The sequence below is a fragment of the Scatophagus argus genome, chromosome 7, assembly GCF_020382885.2.
Source record: "Scatophagus argus isolate fScaArg1 chromosome 7, fScaArg1.pri, whole genome shotgun sequence".
NCBI lineage: Eukaryota > Metazoa > Chordata > Actinopteri > Scatophagidae > Scatophagus > Scatophagus argus.
In genome coordinates this window covers 14012210-14027060 of record NC_058499.1, presented here as the reverse complement: position 1 = coordinate 14027060, position 14851 = coordinate 14012210, and the positions used below count along the sequence as shown (strand labels likewise).

Below are 14851 nucleotides of genomic sequence, written 5' to 3'. Positions count from 1 at the left end.
CCATCTATACATTTTCTATACCGCTTATCCGTCAGAGGCGTGGAGGGGGGTGGCGCTGGAGCCTATCCCAGCTGACAACGAGTGAGAGGTGGGGTTCACCCTGGACTGGTCCATTGCAGGGCTGACACACAAAGACAACCATACATGCACACACTCACACCTAGAGGCAATGTAGAGTAGCCAATTAACCTAATGTTCATGTTTTGGGATTGTGTGGAGGAAGCTGGAGTAAAACCCAAGCAGGCATGGGGGGAACATTATTAATTTCAGCCTACTAATGAACATTTATGCAGAATTCTTATGTTGTAGCTAGTGGAGGTGAAGCTAATTTCATCTACTTTATACACAACTGAGCAGTTTAATTTTGACAATCCATCATATGTTTGAAGTTGACATGTGCAAAATCTTTGGTTGCAAAGTAAGTAGTAACTACTGTCATCAGACAAATGTATTAAAGAGTACAATATTTACATATGAAATGAAGTGCAGTGAAAGTATAAACCAGCAGAAAATAGTAATACAAGTACAATTATCTAACTCTAAGCAAGGTAACGAAGTAAATGTACTTGCAGTCCACCACTGTTTGCTTGCAGCAGCAATAGATATGGTAAAATTATATCTTCCTTTCAATAGTGATCTTTTTTCCACTCCTGCATTGTAGAATTTCTGTTTCTCACATAAAACTTTCCAATTAAGTATAAAACAGAAGGAAAACAGCAGCCATCAAACTACACAAACAACCAGCAGAGCACAAAGCAACACATCCTATCAGAAAGCCCGGAGGCCATATTTTCAAAGTCTCCAAGGCCATCATTATTCAGCAAGGTGGGACCAATTTTTCTTCTGCAGTAACAACCTCGGGGTAAACTGATTGCGGCAGGAGACAAAAACACCCACTTAAAAAAATATATGCACGATCATGAAGTTGCATCATCTGGGCCTGTGCTTAAAAATGACACAAGTCACAAATGATTTTAAAGGGATCTGAGAGGTGAATCATTTATTTTCTGGTCCCTTTTTGGTTTTGAGGGAGTGCAGATGTGCGTGACACGTGAACTGAAACGAGAAAGTGCAAGTGACAGTTTGTCGACAAGCCTCCATTACTACCAGCTGTTACAGATGACCAGATGTTACATTTGTCCTATCGCCATGTGTTACTCTCAGTTCATCTGTCTGTCACTCAACCGGTCTACAAACATGCAAAGTGTCAAAGTGTTACAACCTTTGTTTACTGCACATCGGACAGGTTAAAATCTGCATCTGTTGCCATGGCGACCACGCCGGTGTCTTGCCTGCTTCTTCTGAGGCAATCAGGGACCTAGAAAGCAGAGGTTTTAGGGGGGTTGACAGAGACTGGGATCAAAGCAGAACGCAAGATGAAATCTCTCCAGTATGTCTACCTGTGCTGCTGCTGCTGCTGCTGAAGAGAAAGCTTTGAGTTATAGTAACCCGAAGCCAGTGGAAATACTGCATTTTCTAAAACCCTTTTGCTTTAATGTAATGTTGGTTATTCTGAGGTATCCTTGAAGTTTTAATTTTGTCTACGATCTGTACAATAATGCAGCTGTTTGTTGGGTTTTCTTTTTTTAAATAAAATCCCAGTCCTCAATGTGTGTGGGCTCTCTCTCTCTCCCTCTCTCTCTCTCTCTCTCTCTCTCTCTCTCTATTCAACAAGCTGATAAAGATGAGCATTCAATGAGATGAATGCAATGTTCCTGAGGAGCATTGAGCTGACTGAAATGAGTTTCTATAGGAAACTATCAAAAACATTTCATCTCGTCTCATCTCGATCAAAAGCTTTAATTGATCATGGACCTTGCCAACTTTCACTCTTAACATCATAAAAGACTTTGTCTCTCAAGAGCGGTAATAAAGTAAATATAGTAATAACAAAGTAATAAAACAATTACAAGAAATCAAATATTAGTATTTCTGCTTCTGACACATGGAACATTTGCATGCACACATGTGGTCCCACATCACATTTAATGTTAAAAAGCACAATACTGATCCTCCAACAGCTGGAGATCAGACTCCTGCATTGCATGTTAGAAAAAAAACAGCCGTAAAGTGAAGTTAATTGGACATCTTTATCACTTTGTCACAACCTTTTTTGGCAAGTGTGTTACACACCCAAACACCAAAATGAAGCCAGAGACAGAAAAATAGAACTAAAGGAGGATAATGAATCCTCAACTGTTGTCTTGCAGGGCCAGGATTGTAATTAGCATTTTGATTGGACTCTTAACCAGGCAAGTGATTGGTCTTATTAGCGTGCGCTTAAGGATGAAATTAACAACTTTAATTTGGCAGAGTCTACGGCTGAGTGAGTCAGGTGACACTGCTGGGTGAAATCAACTTTCACTCTCTCCGTTCTTTTGTTTTATCCCTTATTGTGAAAGAATGCATGCATGTTGCTGTCTGCATGAGTACATGTGCCTGTCTACAAACTAGAAATAACTTTGGAGGGGGTGGTGTTCACTCTTAAGGTCAGGAATTACTTAGCGAGACATTTCATGCAGTTCAGCAGCAACATGTAATAACAGGGTTACGAGTTGCTGGCGGATCTTTAACCAGTCCCAGGCACATTACTTCCGCAGTAATACACTATGTGGACTTACTTTGAATCTGTGCTAGTGTTGCTTTATCTGCTTGGTGAAGTAAAACACAACAGATGGAGGAATTTCGAAGGAAAGCAGAAAAAGTCATTAAGATACTACCACAAGCATGTGATTGGCAGGGAATCCCTGTGGATTTGGCCTATTACTGTTGATGAGGAAGCACTGTAGCCCGTGTACAAGCACTGACTTTAATAGGACGGAACAGATTACTGCATCCTCCTGACTTTTCATTTATCATCACATTGATTTGTGTGCGTTCTTATTAATTAATTTATTTTTTTTAAGCACGATAGATTTTATGGCCTTTGCTTGTGCCAGGGGTATTTGATGTTACAGCCGTATTATTATGTCACAACTAATCACCCTCATGCACAGTCCACAGTGTTACATCCCACACTGAGAAGACAAACACAGGCTTTGTGGAGAAACAAAAAAAAAAGCATTTACTTCAAACTAAACAGCATTTACTTTTTTTTTTCTTTCTTTTTCTTTATGGAACCAAGGACAGTTCATCAAAAACACTGTCAACATTTTGACATGATATTTAATCATCCTCATAGATTATTTCTTACAGTCTAGACAGCTTAAGTCTCAAAGCCAAACTGACCCAAGGACCCCGATCGCTGGGAGAAAACACAAACATCCTATTCCTGGACAGATTTAGACATATGGGATATCATGCAGCAGAAAGAGCTGATGCTAAACTCCATTCTTATCTCTGGGCCGTATGACACCAGATTAAGGAAAGGAAAACTCATTACACAAATGTCAGACAAACATCCATACTATAAGCCATCAAAACAACCCAAAGCAAATCCTTCAGGTAATTTGCATCCCCTTTTCTCTTTTTTACAAATACATATCTGTTTATGATCATCCCCTGCTCCCATGGGCAGCTGAATCTTGTATGTGTTAGTACACATTCACATTATCTGCCTGATATCTTTTAAGACCATCTGAGACAAGCAATCATGAGGAAACAACCACACATACATAGTTTCACTGAAAACATGTGCTTCCCACTACAACTTTCCATTTGAAACATTTCAGTACCATGCAAATAGATGCAAAACGATTTACTATCTTTTGTTCCTTTTGAGATCAAATGCAAGCTGTGTACACCCTAGTGCAAATAAATATTTTTATATGAATATTTTGTTGTGAAGGATACATCATCTGGGAATTCGTTCCCTGAAGATTTTTCCTGATTTACAAGGATATGAAGTAAACCAGGAATGTGTCACTAAAGAAAAAGCTTTTGGCAAAGGTGAGAGGAGAGGGCATTCGGGTTTGGCTTTGGGTGCATTGATCACTGGTTGAACTTTGTTTACCTGTTGGCTCAGCAGACATATGCATCACTTTCCAATTATAAAGTGGCTGATCTTTACCAAAACCAGGCTGAAATATTATTTTATACAAAAGGTCCAGTGTGTTGAATTTCATGGCATCTAGCAGTGAGGATGCAAATTGCAACCAACTGAAAACACTCACTCACTCTCCTCTTCCCTATGTGTAGGAGAACCTACAGTAGATGAGGAAATTCATTCATTCCAGTGTAAAGATAATATAACAATTTATATTTTCAGGTAAGTATACACTAATACTACTAACCATTTAGATCCCCCTAAATCCCTCAGGGTGGACCTGCAGTGGTCATCTTGTGAGTCTGTTTTGCTTCTCTGTTTCCAGCTGATGAACAGATGAACGAGTCTACACATTACCAGTTTACACCTGCCTTTATATTAGCCTTGTTCAACATCCAATGTCAGACTTATCTTTCTTGGAAAAAAAAAGTTCTTTATATTTGTATACCAGTTAACATATATCTATCTATCTATATTATCAACATCTAAAAGGAAAAACACAAAGATGCAACAGATTAATGTAACCAAACTGCTGCGCACATCATCAAACCGTGAGCCTACCTAAACACTGAATGAAGGCTGAAAGACTGTGCTTGTCTTTGAACTTGATTTTATACTGGGGATAATTGGCTCTGTTGTTTTTTACAGCAATCAAAGCCAAGTGGGAGCTAAAAGACTCCTTAAAGATAAATTATTTCCTACGGTGTCAGGCTGTTTGTGGCTTGAAGTTTTTCGTGCGTCCTTTGTGTTGCAACAGAAGAAAAGAAGAAAGGAAGGTTTTATTTAAACCAAAGGCTGCATGTGTGATCCTGTATGTGCAGTCATAAATGTGCACACACATATTCAGTAATATCAGCCTGGTTAACATCATGACATACTATCCCAACAGATCACATCATTCTCTTCATCTTCATTCAATTTAAACATTCTGCTCTTCCCTGAGGTCGCTCTATGTAACGCCATATGGCCAATCACAAAGTGTTTCTGTGAGCGATGGCCAATGGTAAAGACCCTTACTGAAAGTAGGGTTAAGCCTCGGAAGACAACTGATTAGGCTGGTTCTCATCAATTAGGGCTCACTGAGCAAGAGAAAGATGTGAAGAGGAAAAGGAGAGAAGATATGGACTGGATTAGGTAAAAATCACTCACTGAGCTTCCCTGCTCAGGTCATTTATGTCCAATTCAGCTTCTGTTCTCTCCACAATAGCTTCATCTTGATTCAATCAGAAATCTGCAGTACATGTACTCTTCAAAAGGTGTTCATAATTGTCTTTTGCAATCATAATGAGGTTTTAAAAAATCCCAACACTAAACCAGTGTTGAACAAAACCACAGTGCTGATGCTCTCATGTCTCCACATTTAGCAGACATTTTGGCCATGTTTGACCCACAAATTCAGTGACAAGCTTTACTCCACGAGTGAACAGAAATCTTCTTATAGCGCGGCCTGATCTGTGGATGTGGCAGAAAGCCCTGGGGGAGGATGAGTTCAAAGCCACTTTAAGTTCTTCAAAGTTCTTCTTTTTTAATGCTTAAGTCATTTTAAAAATTAATTTAGGTATTTTAACATCAAAGGTAATTAGTTAATGATTGATTTTACAGTGGGTTTTTCATTTTGTAACAAACAAATTGAGATGAGATGGATACAATGCAGCTTTGCAGGAGAATTGTCCAAGTTCATCCTTGTCTGGTAATTAGTGGACTCTTTATTTCCACTAGTGTTACATAAAAAAGAAATACATTGATGCAAAATGGTTATTTCTCAAAATAGCCTCTGTGGGTATCTGTTGAAAATAAAAATAATAATAATAAGAAGAAGAAGACGAGAAAGATGATAATATGGTGGGAGATTTTGAGTTTTATTCAGTTGGTATCAGTTCAGTTCTGATGTGTTGTTCCTAAAATGCACTGAAATTTAGAGCATCAGGGAAAGTAACATTGTGCGTGTCTTTTTTTCCCCCTTACTTTTCCCCACTTTTTAATTTAGTCAAATATACAAAGCTGGCATTTGCAATCAAAGTCTAAGCACTTGTAGGAAGGGCTTTAGAGTCATAATTAAGAAGGCAGCTTTGGGTACAAAGTGACAGAAAGTGAGAGTCTGATACGAGGTTGTTCTGTACATTGGAGATTGGAAGCGGGTGATAAAAGGACAGAGAGGAAAAAAAGTGTCATGTGACTAGACTAGCATGGATTATCTGCTGTCGTCCAGAATAAGGCACACAGGGTTAAAAGACATCAGTGCATACACACATGCATTTTAGTGGTAAAAAAATTATTATTAAATATTATTATCTGAACACATTTTGAAAAATACTAGTAAAAAACAGAAAAAGTGGTGTTGCTTTAAGTTTGTCTTCCACTCAATATGCCAATCAAAATATGTGAGGCAGAAGCAAGAAATATAAGTATAATATTCTAAAGGTGAATAGGCAAAAAAAATAAATAAAAAAGAAAAAATGATCAAAAAGTAACAGCAAATGTGGGTGAGCTGAGACAACTGAAAGTCTAGAATAATAAATGTGAATGTGAGTGATGAGACTTTGCAACTCACAGTTTTAATTACACAGCACCCTAATGCAACTCTGATTAATTCCAACAACTGCACACAGTGTGTGTGTGTGTGTGTGTGAGGACGTATATTCCTGTAGTTGTGGGGACAAAAATCTGTTTACACAGTCACATTGTGAGGCCCTGACTTACTTACCAGGACAACACACAAGTCCCCACAGCATAAATCATGAAATATTAGGGTGAAGACTGGCTTTAAGGTTAGGTTAAGGATTAGTCAAGTAATGTTAATCAAAGTTAAATATATACTGTGTCTTATAAATGTATTTATTTTCCAAACTACACTCTTTTTAAAAATAAATGAATGTGCATAGTGTCAATTTAATCTGTAATTTCAGCAACATTGATGCATTTACTGGTTCACACCTATAAACCCATTCAAGTCAAGTCGCTCGAACAATTAAGCCCAAAAAATGTATTTCATTATTGTCATAAAATCAAGTGTAAGTGTTCTGATTAAATACAGTCTCATGTAGCTAAATACCAATAATGGCATTGAAGTAAATTTACTCAAATGGTACTTTTTTTTTAATATAATTTATTAGTTACAGATTTGGGGATATCTGGTCATTAGCATTGACTTTTTATAGCTCATTGATTCTTCAGAAAAGAGACAAAACATGTTTTAAAACTCAAACTTTAAAAATGTGTTCTACATTCATTTGAAGTTGATATATTTGACAGGTCTTAGTTATCAAACCATGTAAAGGAACTGTTTTGTTTTGTTTTGTTTTGTCTTCCCATAAAACACCATTTCTAAAACTTCACTTCATTTGTGTCAACCCCGTCAGACATACTACAAAGTATGCTGTTTTAATTTGTTCAGGGCAACAAGAATTTAAAGTTCTTAAATATCTAATAATAGCATTCAGTTACTCTGATGTGTAGTAAAATACGACATATAAACTTTTGTTTCACACTATTCTGAAAATCCCAGTTACTAAATTCTGTTTTCTCTAATGCTAAATATATATTGTAAACTCCTGCCATTTTGTTTTTCCTTAGTTGCTAGCTGCCTCAATAACCTCATTAAAATGCCTAAATTCAATCCACAGGAGGACGGTGTTGACATGTTAAAGCTGTGACTGCAGTGACATCAACATTGTTTGTATAAAGTAGAAAAAAAACTAAAACTCACTTGAGCATGTGTAGTACTGCTGCATTCATCATACACATACCTCACACAGGGGTCCTCAAGGATATAGCTGACCACACTATTTCCTGATTTATTTAGGATTATGAAAAAATCTGACGGTGCTATTTCTTTTGATAGATATATTTTCTAATTTGTGTTTTTAATTTTTAATTTTGTGTCTTTAAAAGCATTTTTAGGCAGTTTTATACTGTGATCTCTCAGAGAGGACAGGTACAGGAACATGCACTTTCTAACTACAGAACTTTTTAACAAGATGAACTGAAACTGTAAATATATTTGGGAAATTTACATGGTTGTACACAGTTCCTTTAGATTTTACTTCGTATGTGTATTATTTCTTATAAAATTCTTGATTTTTAACATAAATTCCATTACATTTTTACATACTACATTTTATTTAAGAGCATTAGTCACTAGTTTGAAGATTCAGTTACATACGAAATATATTACCAACAGAATAAATGCGATTATATTACAGATAAAGTAGGATTTATATAGCAATATAAAATTTGTTTCACAGATGGATTTCTTGTTGTTCTCGTTGTCGGTCGATAAGCGGCGCTAAACACTCCGGCAGCCATTGTGGTCACGTGACTTCACCAACATGCTGCGCTGCCTTGTTTGTCTTTATACATCCATGGCGTTGTCCATTCATTTCATGGTGGATAACAGCGGTGGTAGCGGCCGCAGGAAACTCTGTGCAGGTGTATAAATAATGTACAACTTAATGATATAGAGCCAACATGTCAGTAAGGCATCGGACGCTGCCGTCATGGATGTCGAAGAAGAAAGAAGAGAAAGTGAAAGAGAAGGAGCCGCTCAAGAGCAGGAGAAAACGGAAAACTGCGAGGTAGATGGCGTAAAAAGCAAGACAAAATCTTAGGTTTTTGCTTCAGTTAAAAGTCCTGAAGGCGCTTTGACTAACAGGAACGCGTGTTTGTTTCCAGGGCTGTTTTCTACTGTATGAACGAGAAAGAGTTGGTAGAAGCAGCTGTTTCGTGTTTTACCAGTGGTGCCTGCGAGGACGTATCAGACCAAAAGGTGGCGCTGTTTGAGTGTTTGGTTTTTTTTTAACATTTGAAATGGTTTCCAACCCGGGAGAAAAGTCCCAATTACAAATATATATGAATAAAAATAGAAAAAGGAAAACATGTCAATATTCTTCACAATGTTGATTATATCAGTACATATTATACAGGTCTTTTGCTTTTTGTGTGTGTATTAACACATCACTTATACGTCCATGTTTGTGCCTCTCAGCTCTATATGTACAGAAGCACTTTGAAATCATTCCTCACGTTATTTTTCATAGTGGTTGTAAAATGCAGGATATTCCCTGAAGTACTGTGGAAAACACGAGTGATTTACTTGCACACAGGCTGAAGACAAGGCAGTACACAACACTGTGAAGACGAAGGAGAACCACACCACTTCGAAGGCGATAGCAGTGCCGGTGACGGAGGAGGAGTCCTCAGACTGCAGTGACGGCAAGCGCACAACATATGTTTCAGAAACAGACTTGGATGTCACAGAGTTGGAAACAGTGCAGTACACCAAGAGCCCACAGCATTGGGAACCTGAGGGTCAGGGGTCAGGACCAGTTCAGGACCCCGATGGTCTCGTGAATGATGGGCTGGAGGTGGAGAAAAAAGAGGAACGCTCACAGATGCCAGCAGATGCAGCAGAGGAGGATGATGCCTTACGGCTTGTGCGAGAGATTTTCTTCACCTGATTAAAACTGTTTTAAAAAGTGTGCACTGAGCCTTGGAGGATGTTTGCGTTAAGTGGAAAGTATTCTCTTATTTGCTTTTATGGCTTGTTACTTACTCCTTACTTACTCCATAAAACTAGAAATGGAAGGACCGATCCTTTAATTGATGTCACTGGCATGTAAAATTTGGCACAACTCCGAAGACGGAGTGGATGGAAAAACTGACACTGTGTCCGAGCTCTACGCTGTGGCTGTGTACCGGGTGTATGGGACCAAACAAAAAGATTATCTAAGTGCCAGTGCTTTGATTGAAAGCCTAACATTAATTCTGAACAGAAAGAAAGCATACTCTAAATTGTTGTTTTTCTACTTTAATAAATAGGCTAATAAAACAGCAGTTATTTGTATGTACTGAACCAGAAAAAGTAGTGCCAAAACTGTCAGCACTCTATTAGTCTTCTGTCTTTCAACACTATTTAATTCTGTTTAGCTGGTGTTCACCAGCAGTGCATGTGAGAGAAAACAGACCATACTGTGAGATATTTATTTACACACTCGGTTGTCACTTTCACAGACTAGTTTGTCTTGAATTCAAAAACACTGTCACAGCACACAAAAGTAATACAGTTTGTTCCACTTGATTTAACAACAAAAAAAAGTTTTACAGTTAATGATTAAAACTGTCATAACACTCAAAACATTTTTTTTAATCAGCATAAGCTCCAAAGCAAAGATTTGACCCGTTTTTAGTGAAAACATCACAAACAACATGTTGGTGTACGTAGGCTGATGCATAGATGATAATTTATTGATCCTGAGGGAAATTCAGGAAAATAAAAAAGTAAAAACTGTAATTTTGATTAATCCTTCATCAACAACTTTATCTCGGCTGCACGATTCACTTTTCCCTTCTGTTTAACAAGGTGAGGATGCCCTTTCATTTGGACCCACCTCTTCCCAGTCAGCTGTCAGTATCTTCCATAACCTGTGGGTCAGTGCAGTCGAGATAAGCAGCTGAACGTGCACACCCATACAGACGTAGAACCACACGGTCATGTGTCCCCAGCTCACATATGACCAGTTGATGAGCAGAAAAGCAATCAGGCCAGTCGGGATGAGCAGGCTCGATGCGGCCTGGCAGGCCGTGCTCAAGCCGACTGCTGCTCTGTCTTTGGCGTAAGCTGCTAACAGCATGGTCAGAAGGGCAAAGGCCACGAGCACCACTGGACCGTACAGGCCCAGGGTCGCCACGGCTGTGAGGATGTTCATTTTTATCTCAGATTCAGCTCCACTGTTAGTATCCCTCCCGAACCACCTGCCACAGGACAGGTCGCTGTGCTCAAGTCTTACACAAAAGCCACCGAGGCCGATGAGGGCTTCGTTAGAGAGGATGAACACACCCGCAAAAAGCACCAGGGAGGTTAACATCTGAATGAAGATGAGCAGGAGAAACGCTGAAATGCAGACACAGCGAGCCGTGGGTGTCCTCCCAGAGATGGCAGCCATAACAGAAACCACAGTCTCATGACACCGGGCTGTTCCTTTGACAGAAATCAAGACAAACACTCGATCACTTGGAAAACTAAACCTATCATAAAAATTATTAGTGCATACAGAAAAGCTTATTTGATGGACAAAATTAAATACAAATTCAAATTTTCTGCACGAAATCACTCCATCCTGGGTGATCTTAAAAAGAATAGACTTTGAATGTGATTATTGTCAAGAACTTGTTGTTGTCAAGTTTGTAAAAGCTCTGGGAGGCCTGGGACCATTTTGAAACATGACACAGATTAGCACTGATCCCGTGGCATTAGCGTTTTACTTACGTTTGTGAACTGCGACATGAAGCGACGAAGTCGTTTTAGCTCAGGAAGAGTAAAGGGCCCGGCACGCGCATAGGGACCGTGGACGCGCACGCCTGCAGGGCTCTGCTCCGCGGGTGCGCGACTCGACTCACAGTTTGACGTGCGGACTTTGGGAGAGCGAGATCATCTGCGACTTTCAGCCACTTTTACTGCCACGAATAAAGCGGTCAAAAAGGTTGGTTACGGCTCTACGTCTTTAACTGCACGCTGTTTTTTATTAACGTACGTTTTGGATATATTTTTTTTAAAGATTGTTCTGCATTAGAGGGAGGCGGGCTCGTATGCAAGAGTTTCTTTGTTCCTTTTGCTTTAACCAGAAATTGATGGCAATCAGATATGATTTAGTTCGCTAATAATTAAAATGTGGATGTTTTTCGTGTGATTATGTTAAATGATAACTGAAGTGGATGGAGTGTGCGGTTCCAGTGTTCTGACAGACAGCACAGCTGGAACAAGGTGTGGTTGTTTTACAGATTTGGATTGGAAATTGGAAAATGCAAACAAAGGGAAATCAGAAACTGTAATTTTCGTTCGTGGTAGCTGTTATGATATGAAGGGATTAACTATTTCAGTGCGCGTATAAACTTGTCTAGAAGTTATTGACAATTTGAGTTAAGACCTGAGAGGTGACGTGAGGTGCAAAGCGGGCTAGAAAGAATCAATCAATCAGTCGATCAAATACTTTTTATCATATTCTGGCACTCTGAAAAAAAAAAAATACTGTAGACGCTCTCTGACATTATAAAGCGTATGCTGTACGTGCGGGCCGGGAAGGGCAGGCTACAAGAGAACACAATGTACCATAATACACAACCTGCAGTATTTCTACTCAACCAGTTCAGTGAATCATGGCAAGTTTTATAAAGTTTCTCTGTTTACTTTTTGTTGTTTCCTTAACCTTAATCAATATTTATGCATATTTCTGAATTCCAAAGAATAGCAACAGCTTCCATACAGCATGCTTTTTCATGCACAAGAATCTTACACTGGAAGAAAAGTCAGAATTTTTTTGAAACTGCTTAAAGAGCACAATCTGGGCATTCAGTCAATTAAAATGATTTTGTTCTCATTTTGAACTTTAGTGAAGGATCATTATGGGAAACAAGTTCAGCAGGAGGCGAGACGCCCCAGCCAACAGCGCTGAAAACGCTGCTGGCACTGAAGAGAAGACTGCAGAGGAGCCAGCAGAAGATCCTGGGACAACACAGACTCAGGAGGCCATTGAGACAGAGGATCTCAGTGTGACTGCCGGTGAGCCTGTCACATTAGAGGAGTCTTCACCCCCTGAAGAACGTGCATCAGAGTTTAAAGATGTAAATGATGTTGAACCCGAGCCTTTGGCAGATGAAACCTCAGCTCAACCTGTGGACTCGGTCACTGAAGCAGCACCTGCTGCAGAACCAGCTCCAGAGCCTGTTCCTGAACCAGATCCTAGCTCAAAACAAGAGGCAGTGGTTGAGGCAGCCCCTGAGCCCATCTCCGAGTCAGTGCCGGCCCCGACTGAGGCTCTAGAGGAGCAGACAGACATGCTTACCCAAGAGTCTCTCCCTGAGCCTGTGATTTCTTCATCTGCTTTGATCGACCTGGGTGTCCCTGATGCAACTCCCCAACCTGACACTCCTCCTTCCCCAGCTCCCATTCTCACCTCAGTCAATACAGACGAGCCCTCAGACATCCCGGTGACTGAGGAGTGCCAAGACAATGCTGAGGTTTCTGTGATTTCCGCGCCCGAGCCGGAAAACTCTGAGGAAAGATCAGAATCTCTGGAGAAGCTGGCGGAGGTGGAGGCTGCAGGGAATTTGGAGCAGCTTGTGAGTGATGTCAGTGAGGAGAGTGTTAGTGGACTCCTCCAGAACCTAGAGCTGAAAGGAAATGACCTTGTCGCTGACCTCATTCCCACTGATGTCAAGATCCCTGATGACACTCCCATCACAGACATGAGCGCTTCCACTGAGCTGATGTGAATCCACAGAAGAGGATTTATGAAAGAAATAAATGGAGATTTTTTTTTTCTGTGAAACCTTCTTAACTCTTTACATGACATCTGAAAAGAATCAGACACAATGTTTCTTTTACACCTCAAGGGGCCTAAACAAGGCAAACGGTTTCTTCTCTTTCAAAATGATCCGAAATACCAAATGAACTGTGGGACAAACCAATGTCTTGTCACACACTCTCACAAAAGTAGTTACACGTATATGGGTTTTTTTTGTGTGTGTGGGTGAAGGGATATGACTGTACTTGAGTGTATTTGTGCGACAACAGAGATCTTCTCTATGCAAATTCAACAAGATTCAAATTAGAATTTAAATATTTTTTGTGGATGCTTGGAGAAAAAGGTGGAACTGCAAAATAACAGCCTCATACAAGGGAAGAAATGTGTAGAAAAAAAAAATCGTGTTGGGAAAAGTAAAATACAAAGGGAAAAGTAAAATCTTTTTTAGGTGGATATAAGTTAATGCAAAATGACAGGCATGGGACAGTAGCAATGTGACCAAAGATGACAGGAGACCATGTATGAATACCACTATATAGCAGGATACAAGTGTCCAAGAAACATTTATGTCTTAACATAGTAATGTTTGGACCTCGCAGTATTCCTCTAACAAGTGTGACTATCCTATTATTGTATTTTCAATACAATAATATTATTTTTAAACCAAAGTAATAGATTGCCTGTGAAAATAAAAATGTTATTCCACATGTGTTTATGGCCCTGGTCATGTACTTTTTTTAACTAGTAGAAAAACTATGGGAGATTTTGAGATCAGGGTGAGTTGGCGTTATATTTGATCTGCACTGAACATATGCCATGAGCCACAAAGCAACAGTAACTTAAGGCTTGCCCCTGAGCATCACAACGGTAAATGTATGTATGAGACACAACATACACATTGAAACCAGATTCTAAGCAATGCTGCACAGATCATGTAAGAAAGACAGCGCTTTCTCACAGTCTTGTGGGAGAGAGGATGAGAAGGGAGGGGGGAGGAGGGGGGGTGAAGCCACATTCTTTCCAGAGGAAGGAGGTTTTCGGGGGGCCTGGGTCAAAAGTCTTCAGTGTGACTGCATTTCAGTGCATGAGAACTCTGCTCCTCACATGCCTCTCCCACCACACTCCCCCTACCCTCACTGCATTGCTATCCCAACATCTTCACAAAGTAGTCAGTGGATTGGTATGAGGGGCCACTTCTGCCTGCTTAAAAATGAAACTTAGAAAAATAACTTGACATTTCCAAGACGGGAATACTGCCTAATGAAGGGAGGACTACTGCAACGTCATCAAGACGTACCAGCTGCTCCATTTAACTTTGAAAACACAACAGTTAATCTATATCAGATGATCATTGTGGAGCACCCCTTAAATCTTATCCTCAGTTCCATAATTCATAATCCATAAGTCCCACTCCCAAACATTTGGTCTTGGCCAACCACACCTAACTTTAACAGGCTATGCCTCAAGGCATGGCAGATAGTTAACTCCCAGTGTTTGGTAACACACTCTCCCAGTCCTCGTGGACTGGGAGAGGCACTCTTCAGACAGTGATCTCAGTTAAGCTGGT

General features: G+C 39.8%; 1 protein-coding gene and 1 long non-coding RNA gene across 3 annotated transcripts; one reads left to right on the top strand and one right to left on the bottom strand.

Annotated features, from left to right (window-relative positions):
* Window positions 1-9950: 9950 nt before the first annotated feature.
* LOC124062216 lies at window positions 9951-11391 on the bottom strand. Its single transcript, XR_006843877.1, has 2 exons — window positions 11250-11391; window positions 9951-10961 (listed from the first exon to the last, which is right to left on the bottom strand). It is a non-coding gene; the product is annotated as an uncharacterized LOC124062216 (long non-coding RNA).
* LOC124062215 (cell surface glycoprotein 1-like) lies at window positions 11327-13995 on the top strand. Of its 2 annotated transcripts, none has more exons than XM_046394831.1 (2): window positions 11327-11463; window positions 12371-13995. In XM_046394831.1, exon 2 carries the CDS (start codon window positions 12383-12385, stop codon window positions 13250-13252), a length of 870 nt encoding a protein of 289 aa, XP_046250787.1. In that variant the 5' UTR covers window positions 11327-11463; window positions 12371-12382; the 3' UTR covers window positions 13253-13995. The 2 variants fall into 2 exon arrangements, with proteins under 2 accessions (XP_046250787.1, XP_046250788.1); XM_046394832.1 differs by lacking the exon at window positions 11327-11463 and adding an exon at window positions 11620-11744.
* Window positions 13996-14851: the final 856 nt, after the last annotated feature.

Excerpts from the sequence above, each read along its gene's own strand:
- LOC124062215 (XM_046394831.1), top strand. The coding sequence starts at position 12,383 with ATGGGAAACAAGTTCAGCAGGAGGCGAGACGCCCCAGCCAACAGCGCT.